The sequence below is a fragment of the Erpetoichthys calabaricus genome, chromosome 7, assembly GCF_900747795.2.
Source record: "Erpetoichthys calabaricus chromosome 7, fErpCal1.3, whole genome shotgun sequence".
NCBI lineage: Eukaryota > Metazoa > Chordata > Cladistia > Polypteriformes > Polypteridae > Erpetoichthys > Erpetoichthys calabaricus.
The window spans coordinates 140,994,189-141,019,168 of record NC_041400.2 but is presented as its reverse complement, the minus strand read 5'-3'; the positions used below and the strand labels follow the sequence as shown (position 1 = coordinate 141,019,168).

Below are 24,980 nucleotides of genomic sequence, written 5' to 3'. Positions count from 1 at the left end.
ACATACATGCAGTTTTAATAACACAGAAATCAATATAAACATTAACATCATTATCATATGAGAATATGAAGTAATATATAAGAAGCACATTTCATATAAATATAAATTATTAAACAGTAAAATCTTCTTCTGTAATTTGCTACCGTGGCAATTTGTGTGTCTGTCCAGGATTTTAAATGACCTGTAGCTCGCAAACCGTTGCACCTATACACTTGAAATGTGGTACACATATAGTACGTCACGTCTACTATCCGCTTTATGGGTGATGATTGTTTTAGTCTTTTTATCTTTATTTTATTTTATTGTACAATCAAGTCCTATCTGCGCACAGCAGGGCAGCCGTGGGCGGATGCGTATGGTGTATTCACTCGATGTTATCGTGCATTGCGCTGTCAGTGGTATTTTGATAAAAGAATTTGAACAACATATAAGAAGCGTATAAATTATTAAACAGTAAAACATTAACATTTAAGAAGTAAAGTTACATTAAGTACTACTGCTGTGCCTTCGGGTATACCTCATTTTTTGTTTGCCCATTACATGCTTAAATGTATACATTTTTTGGTGCACCTACCCGAGAACACGCGACATATAACCGAGCGTGGGAGAAGCATGGATTTTAAACACGCGTTGAGTTGATGTGCTGGTCTCCCTCGTGAAATAACTGGTAATGTTTGACTAAAATCTACAGCGAGTAAAACGACATTAGCTCCTATTTTTTTTTTTACGATCTCTGAGATGTTGCTTTTTTCGGTTCAAGGCTTCATAAGCTCTTTTATGTTGTATGGTGTACTTATCCCAAACCATCATCTTTGAATGTTGCAAGACTTTCGCCTTGTATGTAGATCGGGGGTAATTACATTCATTGCATTCCTAGTCTGAATCACAATGTGATTGTATGGGTGGTTACCTGGCACTGTAGGGTTGCCACCCGTCCTTTAAAATACGGAATCGTGCCGCGTTTGACAATGAAATTGCGCGTCCCGTTTTGAATCAATACTGGACGGGATTTATCCCGTATTTTTTTTATCATTTTTTTTTTAAAGCAGCGTCTCATGCAAATCATCCCACACGCATTTTATGAAGATGCCTCCTTTCCTACTTTTGATTGGGTAATACTTGATGTCATCGTTAGTTTGATTGGTGTTTTTAACTGTCCAGTGAGTAGGGCGTGTCTTTCAACCGTAAGCAGATTTTTTGCACTGGTATCACTGACCTCGACGACGGCGACGTTATACGTCAAAAATAAATTACGATAAATGACGATTTTAGCGATACTTTATTATGACGGCGGCTACATAGACACGATCAAATAAAAAAAAAAAAATCAAATAATCATTCTACATTTTCAAAACGTCGAAAAAACGACGGAATGAAAAAAAGGCCCACCCGACGACCCACCCATTCCATTTTTATATATATAGATTAAAGTAGGACTGCATTTTATAAGTCATTAATTTATATATATAGAACAGATGATAATAGTCAGACTTGTCAAAAATGGTGGTGTCTCACAAAAAATAAATTAAACTTTTGCAAAAAATTATTGAGATTGCACAGGTATCCAAATATGAGAAACAACTCTCAGGAAGTTTCTCAACTACAGTGTTGGTGTACTGGTAAGTTCTAAAGATTTCATTTCAAATTTCAACACGCTGAAGGTCATTTTAGGCTAATCAACATTAATTAAGAAATAGGTCTATCAAACAGTGTGAAAATATTTTTTTAAGAAGACCACTGATTAATGTTCCAGTGAAATAATGTTCCAGTGAAAAATGGCCTATCTGCTATAGCCCTCCAAGACATATGCTGTAAAACCCACAGTACACATTGATGTATTGAAATAATTTCATATCAGTACAGAATATAGGACCTTATTTACTGCACCAATTAGTTGATAACTAATTCTGATACCCTAACATAATGCTTTATAAACAAGTACAATTTAAAGAGAGAAACAAACTCTCAAATTTCTAACAGAAAAAGAAATTGCATCAACAACCATTAACACACATTTAAACCATTTACACAGGTCTCATTATTGCTTAATTTTTCTATATGAAGAATATACAAACAAAATAGCAGCAAATAATGTTTGCTCTTTTGTGTCAAAATGTTTTACCTGACTGGAAAAGGACATCAGAGATGATCTTCCTACAAAGCGGGCAGGGAGCCTTGGTACGGTTGTCTTTGGCAAGAGTTCGGAGGCAAGGTTCACAGAAGATGTGCTGGCAAGGGTAACACATGTAAGGGCTAAAATAAATATCCAAACATATAGCACACATGTATTGTTCCTTGTCACTGACACTGATATCATCATAAAGATTTGGGAGATTTCCACAAGAAATCTGAAGAAAAAAAAACAAAACAAGGAGATTAATATAAAACACTTCATCCAATTAAGGGTCACAGGTGCATGTGTGAAAAACAAAGCAGATGATCACAGTAGCTATTTTAACAAAATTTCTGTTTTTCTAATAATAAATAATGAATTCTATACAATACAACATGAGAAACACTCTCTTTTATTGTAAAGATATTTTATGTCTACTTTACACTATGGAGGCACTTCTGTCCAAATGCTTCAGGAAAATAAAAAGAAACACTAAGAGCTCAATACTGATGGATTGCACAATAAATTGAAATAAATATTTAATTACTGTTGTAGCTCCTCCATGGATTAACTTTAAAAGGAAAAGAGAGTGACAGGAAATTTTCCCCTTTCCTTTCATGAGCAATAACACCTATAGAATTTTTTCATCTTGGTCAATTTTCTCCACTTATTGCAAATCTTATTACTGCAATGGCAAGTAATTAGAAAGGTCTGAATGCCAAGTACAGTCCAACAGCATAATTTTAATAATATTATACTACTAGATAGATGCATACACTTGTACAGTATCGTGGCACAAGTCTATTTCATAAAGGAAAAACTCCTAAAATTTGTGGCTGGGTTCCTTTCCAAATACCAAAGGTGCAGATTAGCTTCACCAATGATTGTTAATGAATATTTTATTTTCATTTTTATTGAATTCTTTTTGATGTGGGGCAAAAATTTTCTTTTTGAAAAAATGATGAGAGAGTAAGTATATGGCAGGCAAGCAAGCTTCCTGGAAAGTCATGGGTGCTGGTAGAGCTGCTGCCTCACAGTAAGGAGATCATGGGTTCGGTCCTGCCTCCTCTTTGCATGGAGAGCATTTTAAGTAGTGAGAAAAGTGCTATGTAAATGTAAAGAGTATTGCTACAGGGTGTATACTATGAGGAAGGCATGCGGATCATGTGAAATGAGACTCAAAGGTGCCTATCCCATGAATGTCCTTTGGTATAGAAGGAGGAGGATGCTGAACAGCATTGCAAACCCTACTGATTTCGCAGAACTCCCAAACATTTCCACAAAAGGCACTGAGATCAATGGGGAAAGTCAAAATGAACTACTGTTGAGTGATAATGGTGAAATAGTCTTTGAACTATCCCCAAGGACTACGGAAGTGTCTTTCAGCTATGCTGGTCCAATTATTGTGGATATGAACTTGATTTGAGTTGTGAGGCCATTAATCACCAACACCCTGGAACCACCTTATCAGAATAGCAACATTTTATGCAGACTGTGGTAAAAGGACCAGGAAGCATGAATCCACAAAGACCTGCCCACATCCCAGATTCAATAACAAGTACTCAACTCTCTCAAACCGAAAAGTATAGTTTGTTTATTTTTCCTCCTCATGCTTTTGCTCATTGCTATGGCTCTGTGAAGTCACAATGAAAGAATCATAGGGTGCAGGGGAAAAACATTTTTATAAGCATGCCACACAATAAATTTTCACAAAAATATTCAGATAAATATTCAAATAAAGCTTTAGTGAATTTTGCTGATCAACACTACTGCCAAGTCACCTTGATTTAAGTTTTTAAGCTAGATTGTATGTCTAACTAACAAATCCCTCCATCGAGATCAAGAAAAGTCACTTTCAGTCAGATTCCAGAGGCTTTGCTATGTACTGCTATACTTTTGTCCCAGTTTGAACAGAGACATGGGCAACCACAGTACTCTATGGATAATGATTCTGAATTTTGTATTAGTTAATTATGTAAATGCATATGCTTAATTGATACAATCAGAATTAAAATCCAAACACAATATTAATGTAAAGAACTAGGAAACACTGACATCTATCAGAATGTTTTCATTTATCAAAACTCTATAAATCAAGAGGCTTCATTTATAAAAATGTATGTAAAATACACCCCTAAATTTGAAAATATGATTATTTTCTAAATGTTTATATAAACATTTTACAAAATTTCTGTAAATCTTAAAATTGTGCACAGACCAATAAGGACATCATCTTTCGCAGAATACTCTTAAGTACCCTCATATGGTAAGATAAAATGCCATATAAACGACACAAAACCATGCAAGATTAACTCTCTTAAAATGATAAAACTGAAGAACTATGGAGACATGCAAATTGCATTCTTTCATAATACTAGGCTGAGATACTCGTTACCTGTTAGCTCTCTCTAAAAGTTCACTGCACAAAGAAACCCAAGCACAGAGAGAACCTGCACCTCCACTCAGAGTGTGTGTAAGAAAGTTCTCAAAAGTAGAAGGCAGCTGCTGGCAGATGTCCATAAAGACTGCTTGTTGTAGCTAGTAACACCTCATGAGTCACAGAAGTGTGGAAAAGATTACCCAATCACTCAGAACACAACAGTCTGCATAATGCACCATTAGCAAAGTCCTGTAGTATGGCAATTGCAGCTATGGCTTGTGACTCCTTATATTTCCATTTGTATATGTGTAGTGAATGTGACACAAACAGGAATGTTTTGTGGTCTCCAAAAAAGAAAACTGCATGCATAGTTTTTAGTATACAAATGTATAAGAAGACATTCACATCATGTTCAGGTTTTATAAATTCCAGGTTATAGTTTGAGTTTCACATAAGGCCACATTGATGGAATCTATGATTAAACATGCTAATAGTAATTCTGTAAATAAATTATCTGCTTCCAAAACATTTTTCAAATCAAGACTGTCACCAAATAACTTTGTTGTCATATATTTGCTGATGACAATAGGTTTGCATTTCTACATTCAGTACACAGTGAATGAAATATTATTATTTTTTATTATGATGTAACTGTAGCACTGCTATATGATCCCAAACATACTACTAAGGCAACACAGGATTTTTTCAAAGTTAATCTGCCAGTCACCTGATTTAAATCCAACTGAACATGTCTCCCATATGCAAAAGAGAAAACTTAAGAGGATAAGTCCTTGAAACAAACAGCAACTGAAGATGGCAGCATTAGAAGCTTATCAGAGCATCACCTGAGAAGATACTCAGCACATGGTGACATCCATGAATCGCAAACTTGAAGCAGTCACTGCATGCAACATACATGCAACAAATTACTACATATGACTGCTTTAATATGTATACCATTTATGTGTCCCAAACATGAAGGTGCATTGAAATGGGGGGACCATGTAGAAAAAAGAGTTGTAATTTCTTCTTGATGTGACTGACAGGTATGTAAATACCCTTTAAATTAAAGTCTGCAATGTGCATATTAATCACGACTAAACTATTTCATGTGTAATTTGAAACTGTGGTGCAGAGTGGTATATCAAGGAGAAATGTGTCCTTGTCCCAAACATTATGGAGGGCACTGTACAATCACAATTATATTAAACATTTACTTGCACAGTGACAAAGGAAGAGCCAAAGCTATAGTGTATTTTTGTTGTGATATTCTGAGCAATAAAAGTAGGATGCATGCATATCTGAAATGGCACTTCACAACACAAGGTTCTCCTGAAGGTTAGGCTGTTTGATTTTTTGTTAAAGAAAAAAAAAAAACCCAAAGATCTGAAGCAGTAAAAGTCTACCACAAATGTCAGTTCTACTCCAGTTTCCAAAATGTCCTACCATGATAGCCTGCGTAATGCTGAGACTGGTAAACCCCCAATATTGGTGAAGAACTTTATGTTGTGATGTGAGATTTTGCATATAACTTGATAAATATTTTGTATGTCTTTATTTGTAATTTAGGCAAAGCAATGTAATTTAGTGTTACTTTGGTGAGAGGCATCCGTGTTTGCCCCCCCTTTACGACTGAGTCTCTTTGAATTTTACGACAGAGTTGGGGGAAATGGGTGCTTGACACGGGTGTTTCTCTGCTAGAGTCTTTCAACCCCCCCGCAAGGAAGCCAGGTTGCCTAACTGGCAAACTTTAGCTCAACAAATGGTTTTGGGGGATGGCAGGTATTAAGATGTTCTATTTCCCCATTGGTCTGAGGTATGCTTGTTTGGAATTGGCTTGTCTCAGAGGCCTTTAAGTACTATGATGCCCTATTGGCTGTAGGGGTAGGACAGAGAGTCTATAAATCTGCTTGTTCAAACACATTCTCTCTCTCTTACAAACATCTGAAAGAAGCATCTCTTAATAACCTCTGATGATGAAGACAACACAATGAAGAGCACAGCTTAGCAGTCATATTGAACAGGCTTGCGGCCTGTTCTGAAGAAAGTTAAGCACCAATGATGCCTTAACTAGAGATATTTTAAATAACTACAAGTCTGTGTGCTGCCTGAAACTACACATCACCATTTAATCAGGTTGTATGGTTGCCAATATTCAAATGTACTTTGCATATTGTTATTATTTATGAATATTACCAATAATACATTGTTTTATGTGTAACTTAATTCCTGCTTGTCTTTTTACTACACCTAATTGCCTATAGATATAGAAGGGAAGGTGGGGATAAGTTATCTATATATATAAAATCCCTATGTGTGTCCAGGTGTCCGTGTGTGGGTGTCTTCTGATGAAGTGCGCATGCGCGGGGCACGGTGAGTGCGCGATATTACTGTCAGAGAAAATTAGAGGCATTTTACGGAAATACAAACCAGTATTATTGCGAGAGGAAATTAAAGGTACACAATACATTGACGCATATTACAGCCACATACAAGCCAGTATTACTGTCAGAGGAGATTAAAGGCATATTACCGACGCGCACACCTGTATTACCGCCAGAGAAAATTAAAGCTATATTACGGACGTACAAGCCAGCGGACGTACAAGACGGTATCCTTCAATAAGGGCGCGCACAGGCGTCCTTCAATAAGGGCACACTGCGCTCAATTGAGGTCGCCCTTTTGAAGCTCGCCTTTTTGTGCGCGCCCTTATTGAATAGAGCCATACAAGACAGTATTACTGTCACAGAAAATTAAAGACACACAATACATGGCGGCAGCCCACGAAGAACGGTCAGCTCAGCAAGTAAACATCAACAAAAGAAAGGCTGAAAGAAAGAAAAATACGACCAACAAAAAGAATGAGGTCAAAGTCCCTTGCCATTTAATATAGACTGTTCCTACTAATGTTTATGCACTACTGTTCTAGCGCCCGTTATTGTAACGGGCTAAATGACTAATATAATATAATACCTTATAAACAGTGGTAAGTCTATGAGATTAGGCATTCTGACAAAGGCTACATATTAATAATACAATAGGGGAAAGTAGAGCAATATATTACTCTACCAAGACAAAACACTTTATTTACCATTAGCAAAGGAGCTGACATACATTATGTGTGCAGAAAAAGCTGTTAAAAAGTGCAATTTTGAATTACACAGTCATTCACAGAATAAATTATATGGCATATGATGCAAAAGTACACTGATAGAGTGTATTAAAATGAGCAGATGCTTTTCGCTACAGCTGGATCAGACAACAAACATCACTGTCTTTGCTAGTTTATGTAAGGCATGAGTTTGAGAGTTTGATCTATTAGGATTTTTTGTTGTACAAATTGCTACTAACCCAAACTTCTGAAGAACACACAGTACATTTCAGATTCAGGATACTTTTAGCAAAGAGAATACTATTGACTGAAAATAATGTGGTGGAGTTTGTACAGATGCTATGTAAGCAATGACAGGGTCACATGGCAGTGTGGTTCCAGTAGACAGATCGTAGCAGATGAAGAAGACGCTGCAGTATCCACCATGAGGGCTAGACTATCTAGAAAATGCAGAGGACTTTGTTGTTAAAAGTTATGAATTTTATCAACTCACAACTGTTTAGTGTACTGTGTAATGAAATAAGTAGTGAATACTGTATGTGCAACTTTTGTTTCATATTAAAGTGAGATGGTTGTTAAGGGGTAAAGTGCTCATAAGACTCTGCTAACTGCACTCTGAATTACAGAGCAAAAACCTTACTTAGCAAGTCTCTTTGACTATCTAGTATTGTTAGCAAAATTAGCCTATTTGGCTGACACATTTTCACAAGTAAATATAAAACTGCAGGGGCTCTTTTTGACAATTTCTGACATCTCTGACAAGATCGCTGTTATGAAGAGACAAAAAAGATAAAGAGCTTTTTGTTAATAAAGTCAAGGCATGTAAAGTCTCTGTATTTCCTAGTTTGAAGAAGTATCAACAACATATGATGCAGCACTTGATGCTGTTGTTCAAGATATGATTGTCATGAATAGTTTGGCAAATAAACAACAGAGACAATATTTTCCAATATTGAAGCCATGTCATAGTGGATTAGGATCTCCTTTACAGTTGATGTCACAAGAATACCAGGTTATCTTACATGTGTGGCTTATATACACACAGAAAAAATTCAGAATAAGTTTTGACAGTAGAAAGTAAAAACAGTAATAATTATTCAATGCATTTAACTGTGCCTTTCAATACATTTATGGGCACACTACAACCACAAATAGGTGGAATTAACATTCTTGGTAAATACTCTGAAGATGTACACAACCAACTTTCATACTCTTCATAAATACTTTAAGCTTCAGAGTTTTTAACCTAGTGACTCAACTGTATGGTGGGTAATGGTTTTAACATGATTGTTCTGGCACTATAATGCTTATGGTTTTTATTCCATAAAATGTTAAAGTATATGCTTTATTTTTCTCTAATCCATGTATTTAATTATGAACATTGCTTGCTGTTACTACTGTTTAATAAAGCACTGATTTAATACTGCTTGATAGTAATATAAACATGAAATTGAGTATTTAAGCTGCTAAACCATATTGCAAGTGGCTGTTTTATAAACATCCTACATTCTTTTCTCATTTTTAAGAACATCATTTCTTCTTTAACTGAAAACAATCTCCAGCCACCCTAGAATTCACAAAAGTATCTCTGTCCACATTAAAATGTCTGAAAACAGATATGATGTAGTCCGTCTACCCTGGGCATGCATGCATTGTGCAGAAAAATCCTTGGAAGGATAGTAACACAACCAGCCACGGGATTTATCCAAATACTGTAGCAACTGGTAAAATATTTTCCTTTTGCATGTGTTTGCAGAATTCAAACTACAAAACACAATTTAGAAGCATACAGGTTAGTAACACATCAAGGGCCACAAAAAGTAACTCTTCTATGTCCACTATGTGGAAATATGATTTTCTTCTATGAAGGGTGACCCATCAGGTTGTAATGTTCATGATCCTACTAGGGAAGGGTTACGTAATTAGCACAAACAAATCAGAGTTCAATTCGAGTATTCATTTTTAAAGTCTTTATGTTTTCACTCATCCATATTGCAATGCCAAGGCATTATTTTCAGAAGTATAAAGCTCTGGACAAGATTTTCAAAAGTCTCCATTTTCAGAGGTTAAAAATGCCAGGGTAGTATAGGTAAAAGGTGAAAACAAGGTCTGAATTCTTAACAGTAAATCCAAGTAGTGTGGATGTAGCCTATCAAAAGGTGGAGTACCAGGTGGTTCACTACATTGTGTTTTCTTTTGTGATTAGCTGCAAATCGGTTACATAGCAGATAGCATGGAAATTGAAATGGACACTGTTTTACACTGCCTCATTCTAACCGCAAGCATGGTCACTGTCTGAGGAATGTTTTCATGTTTTTACGTTAAAGTGACTTTTCCTTCCACTTCCACAGACAGGCATATCTACTAAATTAAAGGGTTCCCATCTTCCATGCAGTGTTATTGTTAACACTTGTGTAAAAATAGTTTAATTTCCACTTGTGCCTTTATCAATGAAAGTCAAGGTGTGTAGGTGATTAACAATATGGAGAAGTGTGCCCAGCAATAGAATAAGAGATTGCTTTCCTCTCAATGCTGCTTGGAAAGGCTTTTGAACCGTTGGGCTGAACTTAAATGGTTCAGAAAAACAGACAGGATAATTTTGAAAAACGTATCGAAATATTGCTGAACTTATTCATAAATGTTACAAAAGAATCAAAAGTACATAAAAACAAAAGGGAAGCAGCACTAGACAAAGACATCCAAGGCCAGGGTGGCAGTCTATAAACACACACAAGAGACAGGCTTCTCTCACAGTTTTATGTATCATACAGTTCGGAATGAAGCTTGCAGCACTTGAGATGATCAGAGAACAGTGACGTTTGATGTGTTTTATTGGTACCATAATCTGCTCACTTGTATACATGATTTACTCTAAAAAATCTTTAAAATCAGGTATATTTACAAAAAAAATATATAAAGGGTGTGAAAAAACTAAAAAAGTTATACTGTGTCCTATAATTTGGTGTTGATTTTTTTATCTACACAAAAAATAAAGGTACTTATTTAAAAAAAAGCAAAAAACTGAATACATTCAAATTGCATTTGAAGTTTGTTTCAATGACTTTAGTATTTGCCCTTGGAGATGGAGGTGTAGGAAGCAGCCAGCCAAATATATCTCTTTGTCACCTTCACACAAGGCTTAAAAGCGATGTGTTATGTAATAAAACAAAACAACTAAAACAAGTGTGATGTTATTTTTGTCAACAAAATTAGAAACATGATTTGCATGAAACAACTCACAGTTGCCTGTTTTAATTTGTTGTTATTACCGAATCCCCCAGCTCATTCTCTTCTGGTTAATTCTAACATATTTTGCTATGTTTGTTACACACTGGGTTACACACACTGAAATGCTTAAAATCTGTAATGTACCCCATACTACTGTGAACGATTTTCACTAGCCAATTATAACTGTAACTGTAAGAAGCAATATAGAATAAGTCACTTCAGCTTACAGCAAGGTCAGCTTTCAGAGAAAGAGAAAAAAAATGAAAAAATCACATAATGCACTTGAAAATTCAAAACTCAGACTTAATGACGGCTCAACAATTGTGTTCAGGTTAAATAATATGTTTAAATATTATATTTAAATATTTTTATTACGACAGTAGTGGTTTGCGTTAGTAAAAGGTACTATATAAATAAAATGTACTATTGCTATTTTGCAGCTTCTATATTGTAAAAGTGATATTTTGTTTTGTTAAATTGCACAGTACATTATTTCAAGACGTTTATGACAAAAACAAAATTGATGCCTTCTTTATTTAGTTTTACTCTGTTTCAAACATATTGTTTGCTGAAGAGGTGATGGAATAAATTATCATTTGTTTTTACATGTCTTTGGATGGAGTTTTCTGTCAATTTATTTGAAGAAATGTGTACTCTTCCACAAGGGCAGACTATATTGCCTATGGCAACAAGCAATGCAACACAATTAAAAAGGCATGCCAGCTGCTTAAATTGCATCCTAAAATTCAAGAATGACTGTCTACTCCCCAGAGAATTGCAGGATTTAACACCTAACCGAGGGTGAACAGTTGAAGAGTCTCAGAGCTCAGTTAGAGAAGGTAGCAAAAACACTCAATGTGATTCTTCTGTAATAGTGGTTCTCGATGCCAGAATCAAAGTCAGTTAGACATAGTAAGGCCCTAAGCTATGGGATTCTGAAGAGGTCACATTTAGCAAGTGGTAACAGTGAATACAGCTATGAACTGCTGAACATGACAACAATGTCAACAAGATGCATACCTGTTAGGAGATGGGGGAAAGGCAAGAGCTTTAAAATTTTGCTTTTAATTATTTAATTTCATGACATATATTAAAATCTCAATAATACAGTAATTTCAATCCCAGTGACTAAAAGTATTTAATTGCTAGAAATAAAATCATTTCTTCAGATTGTCAACTTCTTTATTTCCTATTAAGTGGTTTCTAAAAAGCATGTTTTTTTTACTGTAATAACAGCAGTATGTATTCGGAGAAAAGTGTAAAAAATTTTTACAAACTATATTTAAAATAGTCAAAACAAGCATGTCAAAAGATTTTCAAAATAATCATAGGAAGTAGATCTAAATGTTCACAACAATGAGATTCAACAAGCAATCATATTCATTAAAGACTATTGCATCATAAAACTTATTTTCAGTTATTCTGGCTACCTATAGATGCAAGGCAGTAGCTTGCATGTAAAATTCCACAGTATACAGGTATAGCAAGCATTTTGCATGACAAAATCTGCACCTTTGTGAGAAAGATTTTTCTGTCCTCATGGCAATTAAGACTATCACCACAAAATAGATTAGCCAAATCTGCTTAATGACCTTGTCCCCGAGAATGTATAATTATGCTCAGCTAAACAGGTCACTCCCTTTCACTGAAACGGTAAGTGCATTATTATTTGTTCATGTACTAGAGGTTAATTGCAGTTATGACCAGAAATTGTATCTTACTGGAGATGTGTTTCTATTTGTGGATTAAGAAATCCATTTGCATGTGTCCTTATAACTTGTCACGATAAGAGTTTAGAGCTTGTGAAAATGTGGATGCATGCATAATCATGCTGGTCACTGACATTTTGTATGGTTTATGTGAATTGGTGGTACTTGGTCCAAAACGTTTGAGCACCATGGAGCTTGACTGATAAAGAAAAAGACTGTTGACTTTCTAGGTGTGTGGATCACAGTGCTTAAGTTATCATTTAGGGAGGTCTATATGTTAAAGACAGAACTTCTAAGTTCACTTGGTGTGAAATGTGTGTATTTTCAGTTGCACAGAGCTGTGCCATTAGGAAAAATTCATAAGCAGTTAAAGAACAAGTTGATTTGTGTACAATGCATTAAACATTACTTAAAATTGTTATTTAATTTTATATTATTTTCAGTAACAGCTCTTTTACTTGAGTACTGGTTTGGCTTCCTCTTCCAGCTCCCAACCCCACCACTCTCATTTTGCAATAATCATGGAAATGTTGAGTGAGTATTTAGGTCTATAAAATAGCTAAATGTTTTAACATTTAGCTTGGTTAGTGCAGGAAGCAAATCAGGAAGTCTGACTGACTGCTTCAAGTAAGTTGCTGTTTGAACAGTAGTTAAAATCATTTGTTATAATCTGATGAATAATTAAAAATTTCTGCTTTTCCTGCCTGTATTTCTTATAGCATATGTGAGCATTTTTGTGCAAAACCTAAAGTTAATACAAGTAAAAACAGCTCTTTCCAGGATGAAGTCAATGCTAAAATTAGTAATTCCTCTCCTTGAATTTAGAAAAATAAGAAGAAAAACAGAAGTTCTTCATGCACAGTAATTCTAGCAATATTATTTGTTATTGTAGATATTCTGAAACAGTTTAATATTTATATGCTTTGGTTGAACCCACATAACATTACATATGTTATCTTTGGCAGTAACAGTTTTCAGAGTTTTCAGCCAAGATTTGTTTTCCCGTGTTAATATTACAGTAAAAACAAATAAATAAAAAAAACTAATAATCCAGTGTATGATATAGAGAAGCTAATTAAACTCTTATCAGCTTTCCACATTTAATTCAAATATTACTGGAAAGATAATGACTGGAATTATTAAGTATCTTTAGTTTCAGTGTAATTTCAGGTTTTTGACTACAACTAAATTCAGAAACAAATTTAGAATGTTTTCTTTGTCATATAAGTTGCAAACAGTCTAAATCAACCTCCACTCCCACATATACCTTAGAGAAATTATTAATGCCAAGGTTACAGAGTGTTTGTTGTGAATATAAAATGCAAGCTTTCTTAAAATTCTCAGGGTAGGTAAAATTAACCTTTTTCAGATCTGCTGGTGAGGCTGCTATTGAGGCTTATACAACTGTTTCATTAACAGTAATAATTGTTGGACCTAATGAGAATATTTCATTTTTTAAGTTGGTGCTCCTTTCTCATGGATCAAGCAAGCATCCTGCTTTTGAATCTTGTGCCCAGTTGTTTTCTATGTGGACTGTATACATTCTCTCATACTCCCAAAGACATGCAGGTTACATTAACTGGCAACTCTAAATTGGCCCTGTGTGAATGGGTCTTATGAAAAACTGTCACACTATACAGGGTTAGATCCTGCTTTGTACCCAATACTACTATGATGAGTTGCAGTTAATTTCAAACTTGAATTGGACTGAAGTTGGCTTACAAGGTATGCAATTATGAGAATATTAATTCCAAAGTTTGTTTACTTTATCAAGGGGCACTGTGAACCAGCCTCTTGGGATCAAATGCAATAAAACTGGTCATCATCTGTGTTGAGTTTGCATATTTTGCACAAGTTTGCATGGATTTTTCTCCATATATATTACATTAATTTCCAATTCCAAATTGGCCTTATGTGAGTATGAATGTCCCCTGTGATGGACTGGCACCTCACTCAGGGATGAGTCCTGCTGTGTACCCAGTGCTGCTGACATAGGCTGCGGGTCACTATGACCCTGAAATTCATTTAAATCATTTCATTCATTTACAAAAGTTATGTTACATTTGCTTTACATTACACTCTGTTCTGTAGCACAGAGCTTGTAGATGTATGCAGACAAAAGTAACTTATGTCAAACAGATGTCAATCCATCAGCATGTAATGCATACAAAGTGCCACTTAGTTGATTTGTTTCTCTACAGAAATTTTAAAGAATTTGAAAAATCAATGAGTAATTGTTCTTGCACTGAGTTTAAGTTTCAGATAGCAAGTCTTGCTTATCTAAATACAGTATACCAACACTATGGAGAAGATAAAGAAGATACATCTTCACTTTTACAAAGGAACAACGAAATTGAAGGAATTTGAAGGAATCACAACAAGCTGGAATCTTTTAGTTTATTGGTACAATACATCAACAGATTGCAGCAAATGGTTGTCAATCAGTAGTCTTAGAATATGCAGGCAGCAACTGAGAACAGCACAACCAAAAGTTTAACTATAACTACCATGAGAACAATGAGTAATCTTAAATATATAGCTGCCAACAAAAAGTCAATTCTATCCATAGCTAAGGGAAAATGCTGGGTGAATCAGAGGATGTAATAATTATAGACCTCCACTCTGTCCTTAATTTGAATTTGTTCCTAAATAGAAAGTATTTTGCTAAGATGTGTCAGCCTCTTTCCTGCATTATACAGTTTATCTGTGGTTTAATATATCCCATAATTGTTCTTTGCTCTGAACTAAAATGGCAATATTTAATACATAACTTTAAGATATAATATTTTAGTCTTTGAAATTGTAATAAAAATGACAAAAAGTATTGTATTATAATAGAGAATATCCATATGATTATTGTAAAAATGTACAAAGACTGAGGTGAATACAAGTTTTTTTGTTTTTTTTCCCCAAAGGTAAAGGAAATCTGGTGCCATCTGGTGGTATTTCCCAGTGTTTGTAAAAGAAAAAAAAAAGCTTTTCAGAACTAAATTAACGACTAACTGAAAAAATCTATACAAAGCATTAAAAAAAGGTTAACATGTTTCTGTTTTTATGCAAACACAATATGAATTATACAAATATACAGTATGTGAAAGCTGCAGTTTGAAGCCCATGCTTCTTAGAGAAAGGTAATGGCAGAGGAAGCATTAATTCTCTTTTTACTACAGGCTTTAAAAACACTACAATGTATATTACCCCGTTATGAACAATATTCTAGGATGTCCTCTAAAAATATATATTCTAGGATGTCCTATAATATACATAAGATGCAGAGGCTCTTTATGTTGTGGCAATGATGTTAATACATAATTAGTAATAATATAACTGAAATCAGTGGATCCTTTTTCTACTAAGTCATAAATAACTGGAAAAACATTTGGTGCCATTAATTTTCTTGGTTAAGTATTAACCTGCTTTGCTGTTTGTCATTTTTCCCCCAAAAGTAGCCTTTGTGAAATTAAAGCTCTTTTTATTTCTTTTTTAACTAGAGCCAATTTAGAATTGCCAATTTACCTAACCTGCATGTCTCTGTGGCAAGGAAAACCGGAGCACCCGGAAGAAACCCATGTAGACACAGGGAGAACATGCAAGGAAGTCACTTTCAAATGAGGTGTGTTCAAAATAATTTTGACAGGTATACAACAATAGCTTTTACGATATGTATTAAAAAGCATTCCAAAGGTGCAGTTCAGTTCTTGGTACAGTTGCCTACTGCTTCAGCTTCCTAGATCTGAATCCCATGCCTGATATTTGTCTGTGCGAAGTCTTTATATTCTTAATTTCAGTGTCACAATACTTTATCAAGTGTAAAAACACAGGTGCAGTGGTAGTAGTACTGGCTTATATACCCACCATCCTGGGTTCAAATACAGTGTGCAGTCTTTGTCTGCATTGTGCTTTCTTGTTTTCCTATGTCTGTATAGGTTTGTGTGTGAATTGTTGGCCCTGTGATGGACTGCTGCACCATCTGAGATTGCTTCCTTACTTGTGTCTGATGATGGGTTGAAGAATTTTATGTTAATGTTAGATATAGGCTTGCATCTTTGCAAACTAGAACCATTAGCTGATTAGTAACATTTGTGGTAAAGTAACATTTAATGGGGAAAACAAATCAATTAAAATTTAAAATGTCACAAACGAGTACTAGTGATGTTTTACTTTTCCAACTTTCTTCTTCTTTACATTTTTCCCTTTAAGGCAGTGGCTGCAGGTTTTCATTCTAACCCTTTTCTTAATTAGTGATCTGTTTTTGCGGCCCTCCAGGACTGGAGTTGGGCACCCTGCTTAGAGGCAATCTTTTTGAAATGAAAGTTTTCAACAAGTTCAAAAAGAATTTGTTTAAAAACAGAATTTGCTATGTTATTTTCAAGGCACATTTAGATGTTTAGATGGTTGCTACTATTTACGCCAACATACCCGTTCAGAATAGGACTGGCCTTAACTGCTGTAATGTACTCATAACTGAAGACTTCAACACAGTCAGTCTTATCATTCAATATGTGCAATTTGGTTTTTTTTCACTACTATATTCATAACATTTTATTTTTTGTACTGATGGACACTCACGTTTCCTTCAAAAACCCAATGAGTACCACAAAGTTTATTTGCTAATTAGTTTCTATTAGTTAAGTAAGCCATTTCAGCAAATCCATTACCTGCATGTCTCTGTGATTCTGTGCTGCAGTTAAGCAGCATTATGTGCTAAGCCACACAAATGTCTGGGGAATGTGTAATGTTTGAAACAATGGCTGTTGAATTTTATTTTGTAATGAATATAAAGTGTAGCTCATTTTCATTAGCACTGTAGACTATCCATTTCCACAGTCTATAGACACTTGGCTTGAAAAATGTCTTGATTTTTATTGATATTTGTTTGCTGCAACTATTTACTGGCAATGATTGTCTGATTTACTTTGTCTTCATGAGCTTTACACTTAGTATCACAGTTTTCTTCTAAGGTTCGGTTAATTGGTAACTTTAAATTGTCCCCAATTGTGTAGATATGTGTATAGGTTTGTACAACCACAGAGGGACACCTTATCCAATGTTGCTAAATGCTTTGTGCTCAGTACTGCTGGGTTGGCACTTGCTCCCAATGATCAATAACTCCATAAATGAGTTAGAAAATGGGTGGATGGATGGAAAGAAATCTGTCTGTCTTTCTAACTTTCAGCTGAAACAAGTTAAAATGTTTACAACTCACACCTGATTAGTAAAAGCAAAATAAATAGCATTTCTATCTAGAAAGAAGAATTGACGTGCATCAACTCTAAAGGCAAAACAAAAGCAAGTAAATTAAAAAATAAGGCACAATTTCATTAAAAGTTAAATGCACTGATGATGTTCATCAGCTCTAAGGAAACATTTTGTTAAAAATATCCCCCCCCCCCCCCCCCCCCCCCCCCCCAAATGGAACACATTCTCCTCCCTAGAACAGTACAACTCTGCTTTTACATGAAAATGAAAGCATCATAATAATCTCTCACACCAATCTTTAATGAATAACACTTAAAATGTGTATCAAAAACATATTACCACTGATGCATTCAAGCTCACTGGGTTAAAAGACACAAGGAAATCCAGTGAAGAGTTTGTATTGGGTAAAGTCACCTGACACCAATGCCAAGGAGTCTTGCATGACATACTGCTGCTAAAAATTATTCTTAAAAGAAAGGAAACATGGAGAAAGACTGCAGTTTGCAAAGATTATAAAGCATTTGGCAACAACCAGTGGCAGAAATCCTTATAGAGTGATGTGTCAAAATTAAAAATTTTAATATCAAAAAGATTTAAATATATTATAACAGTTGACAATAAGTACACTGATGCCTGTGTGTAAAGACTGGTGAAGTGTGGTGGCAACTCTGCCATGGTCAGGGGATGCATTTCAGTTAATAGCATAGGAGACCAAGCCAAATAACATAATCATAACAGCTGAAAAATAAGACAGATTTTGACTTATCATACTGTACCTTCCGAAAAAAAATTACTTGCTTGCAAAAGCTTAATCTTTCAGTATGATAACGACCTCAAAACACATTGTAAATATTTAAGAATTACTTTGAGTAGTAATTTGCAGATGGAACATAAATGGGATTAGATTGGCCAGCACTGAGCCCCAATTCAGCATAACTGAAGCTGTCTGGAATCAGATGGATTGGGAAAAAAGAAAAAGCAGCCTCGTCAACAAAGGAGTTATGGCATATCCTACAAGATGCCTGTTAGAATTAACCATTGAACAGAATAAAATTATGAAGCTGTGTGCCAAAGGCAGTTACTTTAGGGTTACGTTCTAAGGAAAGTCATGTAAATAATGACTTTGTTTTTTTAAAAAACACAACAAATGCTGGTTGGTTTTTTTTACTGTTTCAATGTTTATTTAGGTTTATTCTAATGTTATAAATCTATTTTAACATGCTAACATATAGTATAATTACTGCCCAGGAAACTAGCTTTAAAATTGGTTTCTTGGTTGCCCTAGAACATCTGAAAACTATTCTATGCATTCTTAAAAAAGCAAAAACAAAACGCTAAAAATGTATTAATACAAGTTATTTTAAAAGGTACATCTTAAATAGAGCCATACCTTTTTCTGATCCAGAATCCAACGTTCTCTTCTGCGTTGTTTTCTTCTTATGCTTTTCTGCTTATTTTTTTCCCTCTTGCTTAACTTCTTTTCCGCTGCTAAAGATGTTGATGGAGCAGCTAGCCCAAGGCTTTCACTAGAAGTGATATGTTCTACTTCCAGTTCATCCTCAGTATTACATTCTGAAGGCAACTGTCTTGTCACATTTACAGCATGTTCAGCAAAATGTCTTGAAGGATGCACTGTGATGCTACATGCATCTCCCACATCCACATTCATCTGACTTAAAAGTCTGTCAGTTTCAGAAACTGTGACAGAATTGCTTCTATTTGCATAAGCATCAAGAGATCCTGTAGTACTTACTTCTGTCAAAGTGGCTTTCTGACTGTACGGTTGTGACGTTTTGACCAATAAGTTAGACAAAGATGATCCATGAAAAGAAGTCTTAAAAGAACCATCAGAAGAACAGTCATAATCATCTCTGTTAATATAATCTAAGCTATGAGTTTTTCTATGTGTAGCTCTCACAGCATATTTTGTACTAGCTAACCATGAATCCACAGAAAATGCTGGCAAATTAGGGCCTTTGAAATCCCTGTTGCATGATCTTTCCTCAAGGCAAAGTGGTTCAGTCATCTCTCTTATTTCATTATTAAATCCTACAGCATGAGTAAACATATTTCTATTTAACCTTTGTGGCCTAACTTTAATGCCGTTGTCCAAGCTTTGGGGATCCTGTAACGTATTCTCTTTTAAAACTGTCCGCTTCTCTGAAGGGTTTAAAATAGGCAACAAAACCTTTTCATCATAGTCAACCCTTCTCTTACACACATGTACAATTCTGTCTTGGCCACAAAAACATTTTGAGCTACAGGCAAAGTTAAAGCCCCCTAAGCGAGCCCCACAGTGTTGGCATTTCAGCTTCCCAATTGTCCACTGGGCCTACAGAAAAGAAAGAAGGAACAACACTCCCATTGAAAAGAAAATAAAAACTGATGAAACAACCAGATAAACCTCTTTTTAACTGACAATGTCAGCTTTTTTTTTATTTTTTTTTTTTTATTCAGAGGTAGTTACTCAGCAAAACACTGAATAACTATCATGATCCAAATTATTCTTAGTTTTCAAGCACAATTTTGAATATTAACTAAATGTGGGCAAATCAGCAAGAACATACTATATAAGCCATTAAACTACATTAATTGTTAGCCATAAACAAAACTGACCAAGCAGAAACCATCTGAGAGTACAACACACAATTTAACAAAGCATGATTAACATTGTAATACTGTAAAAATAACAAGACATACTGTACATATACAAGAAAAGATTAAAAAAAGAAAGTATTGGTATAATTATTTAAACTATTGAAAACGTGCCCCAATATATGGTATATGACTTATGGCATACTTTTAAAATCTAGTAGTTAAAACATTTATATCAGTAGCAGGTTTTCCAAAGCAAATGAGAATTATGCATTTACTATTCTTTACATCTGACATCTACAGTGTCCCAGGAGCTAATTATTGCTATTTTCAGATAGAGTACAGTGGAACTAGCTTTGAACAATACACAATTAACTAATCTGTATTTACCTTTTTAAGAAAAAATTGTCAGATGATTTCTACAAACTAAAGTATCAGGTTTGAGTTTCTTATTAAAATAAGAGTTTAATTCTTAATAACTGTAAAAAAACTATAGCAAAATTTTAGTCAAAGCTGACCCAGTGTATTACCAGAGGCATGTGTACAAGGTTTTTTTAAATTTTGTTTTGTATTTCCTGTTGGTTTCTATGCCTCATTGAAGCATGTCTTACAGTATATTAGATATTTGTTAAAGATTTTAAGGACTTAATTTAAAATTTACCATAGTACAACCAAATCAGTCAGTATCTTCAGATTATTGAAATCACTAATAATAATAATGTGTTTTTTTTATAGATTTTAACAACGATTAAAACGAGAACAAAACATAATTTAAAATTTCACACAGCATTTACTTAAATTAAACTTAAATTACTAGTCCATTTCACATTTGAAAACTGAGTTTGCACATAATATAAAAATTATCAATACATAAACCACAACCTTACCTCTTCTATTTGCTTTTTCATCCAATCAGGTAATGCGTCAACACTGACATGCCAAATACTGCAGAACGCAGCATCACTATCATCCAAAGAATTCTAAAACAGGCCAAAATGAAGGCAATTAGAATTTGCTTTTATCTAGAGTATTTTCTGATTTTTTCAATTGTGATTATCATTAGGATCCTACTACTACCAAGTGATGGTCCAGGTCGGCTCCAATCTCCCTTGTCACTCCCAGGAGCCTTTCCAACCCGAAACCTTTGATTGTCATGGACCAAGATGAGCCAGGCAAATAAGGACACATGCCTGCAGCAAGGGGTAGTGTGTTTATTAACAATAAAAAAAAGTGTCAGTGTGTTTATTAACCATAAGGTGTCTCAAAACAAACAGTGCAGTGCAATTATCTGCATAAATAAATAAATAGTCCAATTGATATACCTATAAAAAAATACATGTGATGGTGAAGGTTAAAACAATTCATAAATAAATATCCTTTAAAAAACAAGGTTAAAATCCCAAGCCAGGGAACATTTCTAAAAGTCAGTTCACAGTGCATCCTTTCAAAAACTGACATCTCCTCTGCTTACCCGGAATGGAATCCTGCAGCCAGAGGAGATGTCCTTCCAACATGCACAGCCAACCTTCTTCCACAGGCTCGGGTCACTGCTATCACCCCAGGCCGAGCCTCACCTTGCTCCTTCAACTCCCACTGCCACTCCTCAGCCTTATGTGTGAACAAGTATTGGGTCGCTCCAGCTATCCCAGGAAATGTTCAACTGGTGTGACCCTCTTCAGCTATTAGAGTGCCAGCCTTACTCTCTTTCTAGGGGCTCTTCTCCCAACTGCCTGCCTCCTTTCTTCCGCACCCTGGTGGCTCCCGATCCTGACGTCTCCAAAATCTTTTCCCCCCTTTTAAACCTCCGACTCTCTTCTTTTCATTCTTTTCTTTCTCTGTTGTTCATACTACATATATTTGAATAATATGGAGAGTGAATGAGATACAGTCTCCAGTTTTGGGTAATTACTACAGTCAAAGTCAGTCCAGTTCAATGGCTAATTCTGAATAGTACTTAGGAATAAAAAATAACATTCGATCATTAAAGTTTATGTGATGGGGCTTGACAACTGAGAAGTTTAATTTCAAAAGCCTTAAAGTTGAGTCAAATGTAAAATACATTAGCAGAAACTGGGAAAATTAAAGTATCAGGAGTTTTGATTAACCAACTAATATTTCCTTCCATATACTGATGCAAATATAAATTGCACAAAAGCATCCCTGACAAACCTGATTTGAGGAGATGAGTTTTTACAGACTCCTAACTTAAAATGCTTCAATGGACTGAATATGACACTAATTATCAATCATCCAAGTGGCAACAACCGCAAACTAGTCTACATTAGTAATTTATGTTCAGAATATATTATTAATACCTACAGTGGATATAAAAAGTCTACACACAACTGCCAAAATGGAAGGTTTTCACATTCTTTGTAAAGACTGCAATCTTGTAATAAAGTTGGAATACGTTCTGACAGGATTAATCTTGGTTTATTTTTTTATTACACAAAATCTGTGATTTTGGCAGGGGTGTTTAGCCTTTTTATATCCACTGTAAAATTACACTGTAGTCTGAAAACAAATTCACAAAGTATCTATCATAAAGTAAAAAGCATGACAACAGTTGGAATCAGGACTTTAAACCACCATGTTTAAACAGGATGTGTGTGTGTATATGTTTGTTTTACATATTGTACAATGCTTCTATCATTATGTTTGAACAATATATCTGCAGCGGGCTAGCGCCCTGCCCAGGGATTGTTTCCTGCCTTGTGCCCTGTGCTGGCTGGGATTGGCTCCAGTAGACCCCCGTGACCCTGTAGTTAGGATATAGCAGGTTGGATAATGGATGGATGGATGGATGAACAATATATTTTGCATTTTTATACTTTTTTCATTAATAACATATTAGCAATTATTGAATAGCACACTGAGCTCTTATGAGGAACTGCAATTAATAACTATAAATTAATATGAATTCTTGAAAGGCTTTAATTTCCAAGTGCAAATTTGACAAGATTTCTCTAAGTTTGCTTGGGTTTGTTCCAAATTGACTAATCATCCCAAACATTTAAAATACATGTAAGTTCAACTGATAGGCAAGTTATACAATACATACATGCTATGCACAAAGTAGGCACTAGACTACAATGAATGAAAGGATGAAGTAAAGGAGATGGTCTTTGCTTAATTTTTGTACTACAGCAAAATGTGTGTGGCAGGTCAAACAATAACAGACATTTTTTTGACAATTTCCAATTTGGTTTTATTTCACTTGTCACACACGTGCGCATGGGAGGCAGCTAAAGGTCTTGAGTAAGGTCAATTTCGAATCAGACCGGGATGTGGCAGAGAGCATTGACTCTTTTTCTCCCTTTCTTGCAGACCATTCACAGGAGATTCCACCTGGCCCTCTTGACGTCACTTCCGAGTCTGAGCCTATGGGAGAAGACCTTGCCGGCTCCGGTCCCTGTGATGTCACGTCCAGGCTCGAGCCTATGCCTATGGTTGAAGACCCTTATGAGCCCGACCCCACTGACCTCACTTCCTGTCTTCCCCTTTAAAAGCTTCCACCTTTTCCCTATTCCCTCAGTTCTGTTTTGGACTCAGTTTTCTGCACATCAGTGCTGTGTAACATATTAAGGATTTTGCAGTCAGGATACCAATTATATGGGTGGCTGCCCCAAACCTTGCTATGACTTGTAATCAAGTTTGTGACACACTGTAATTTTTATAAGTCACCCTGAACATACTGCATTATTATGGTAATAAAATCATTCAAACAACACAAAACAATCTTTTTAAGCTTATATTTTTAAAATGTGAGGCATAAACATAAGTGCTAATTATTTTCATATAATACTAAATATATAATAATATATAATATAATATATAATACTAAATGATCAAGGACAGTCATGTGAAATGCATCTTCTGTTTTCATATGACAGCATGTTAAGATTTGAAATTAACAACATATGATACATGCAAGCAATATGCTTTTTGTTTGTTTTAAGAGCTGTAAATTAATATGCTTTAACACATAAATGATTCAATTTAATGTTCCTTTTGTTTTTGAGATTGATATTAGAAGGGAAACACAGTCTAAATATATGAAATACAGAAAATACAACGCATACTCATGTTGACACACATGGGGCAACACATGGTAGCCAATTAACAAGGAAGCATTTCTTTTTTCTGAGGAAATCAGCATCCCTAGAACAAACCAACAAAAACAAAGGAGAACATGTAAATTAGCCACAGAAGGCACCTCAGTCCCAGAAACACAACAGAGTCCGAAGCTTTGAGATGTTAATGACAGTTACAGTATAGTTCCATTGTATGACTAACTGAGTAAAATAGACAGTGGAAAAATCAGGGTTTTTCCATGCAGGAGAAGAAAAGAACATTTTTGGGCTGTTAAGCCGTTATCAAGAGTATGCCTGAAATGGAGTACACAAGCAGGAGAAGATATAGGTGGGATGGGGAGAAATACTAGTAGAGATCAAAGATAAAGTGAGAGATTAAAAGGTTAGTTGGTCATTCTGTACTGGAAAAATATGTGATCCAAGTTTAAGAATAGGTTTCACTACCATCACTCTTTGAGAAGTTGTCTTTGAAAGCCTGTGAAAGGCTACAAACAAAAAGTGCAGTGTGGCTACATTCAAGTGATATATTTAACAAAAGGCTTAATGATGT

At 35.1% G+C, this 24,980-nt stretch overlaps 1 protein-coding gene across 1 annotated transcript in view; it reads right to left on the bottom strand.

Annotated features, from left to right (window-relative positions):
• Positions 1–24,980, bottom strand: part of LOC114654724 (E3 ubiquitin-protein ligase RNF180-like) — a 60,784-nt gene that overhangs the window by 29,792 nt on the left and 6,012 nt on the right. Inside the window, exons 3-5 of the mRNA XM_028805464.2 lie at positions 21,224–21,316; positions 19,132–20,073; positions 2,123–2,348 (exon numbers count right to left, since the gene is read on the bottom strand). Of these exons, the coding sequence (XP_028661297.2) occupies positions 2,123–2,348; positions 19,132–20,073; positions 21,224–21,316 (1,261 nt within the window). The remainder of the gene's footprint in view (positions 1–2,122; positions 2,349–19,131; positions 20,074–21,223; positions 21,317–24,980) is intronic.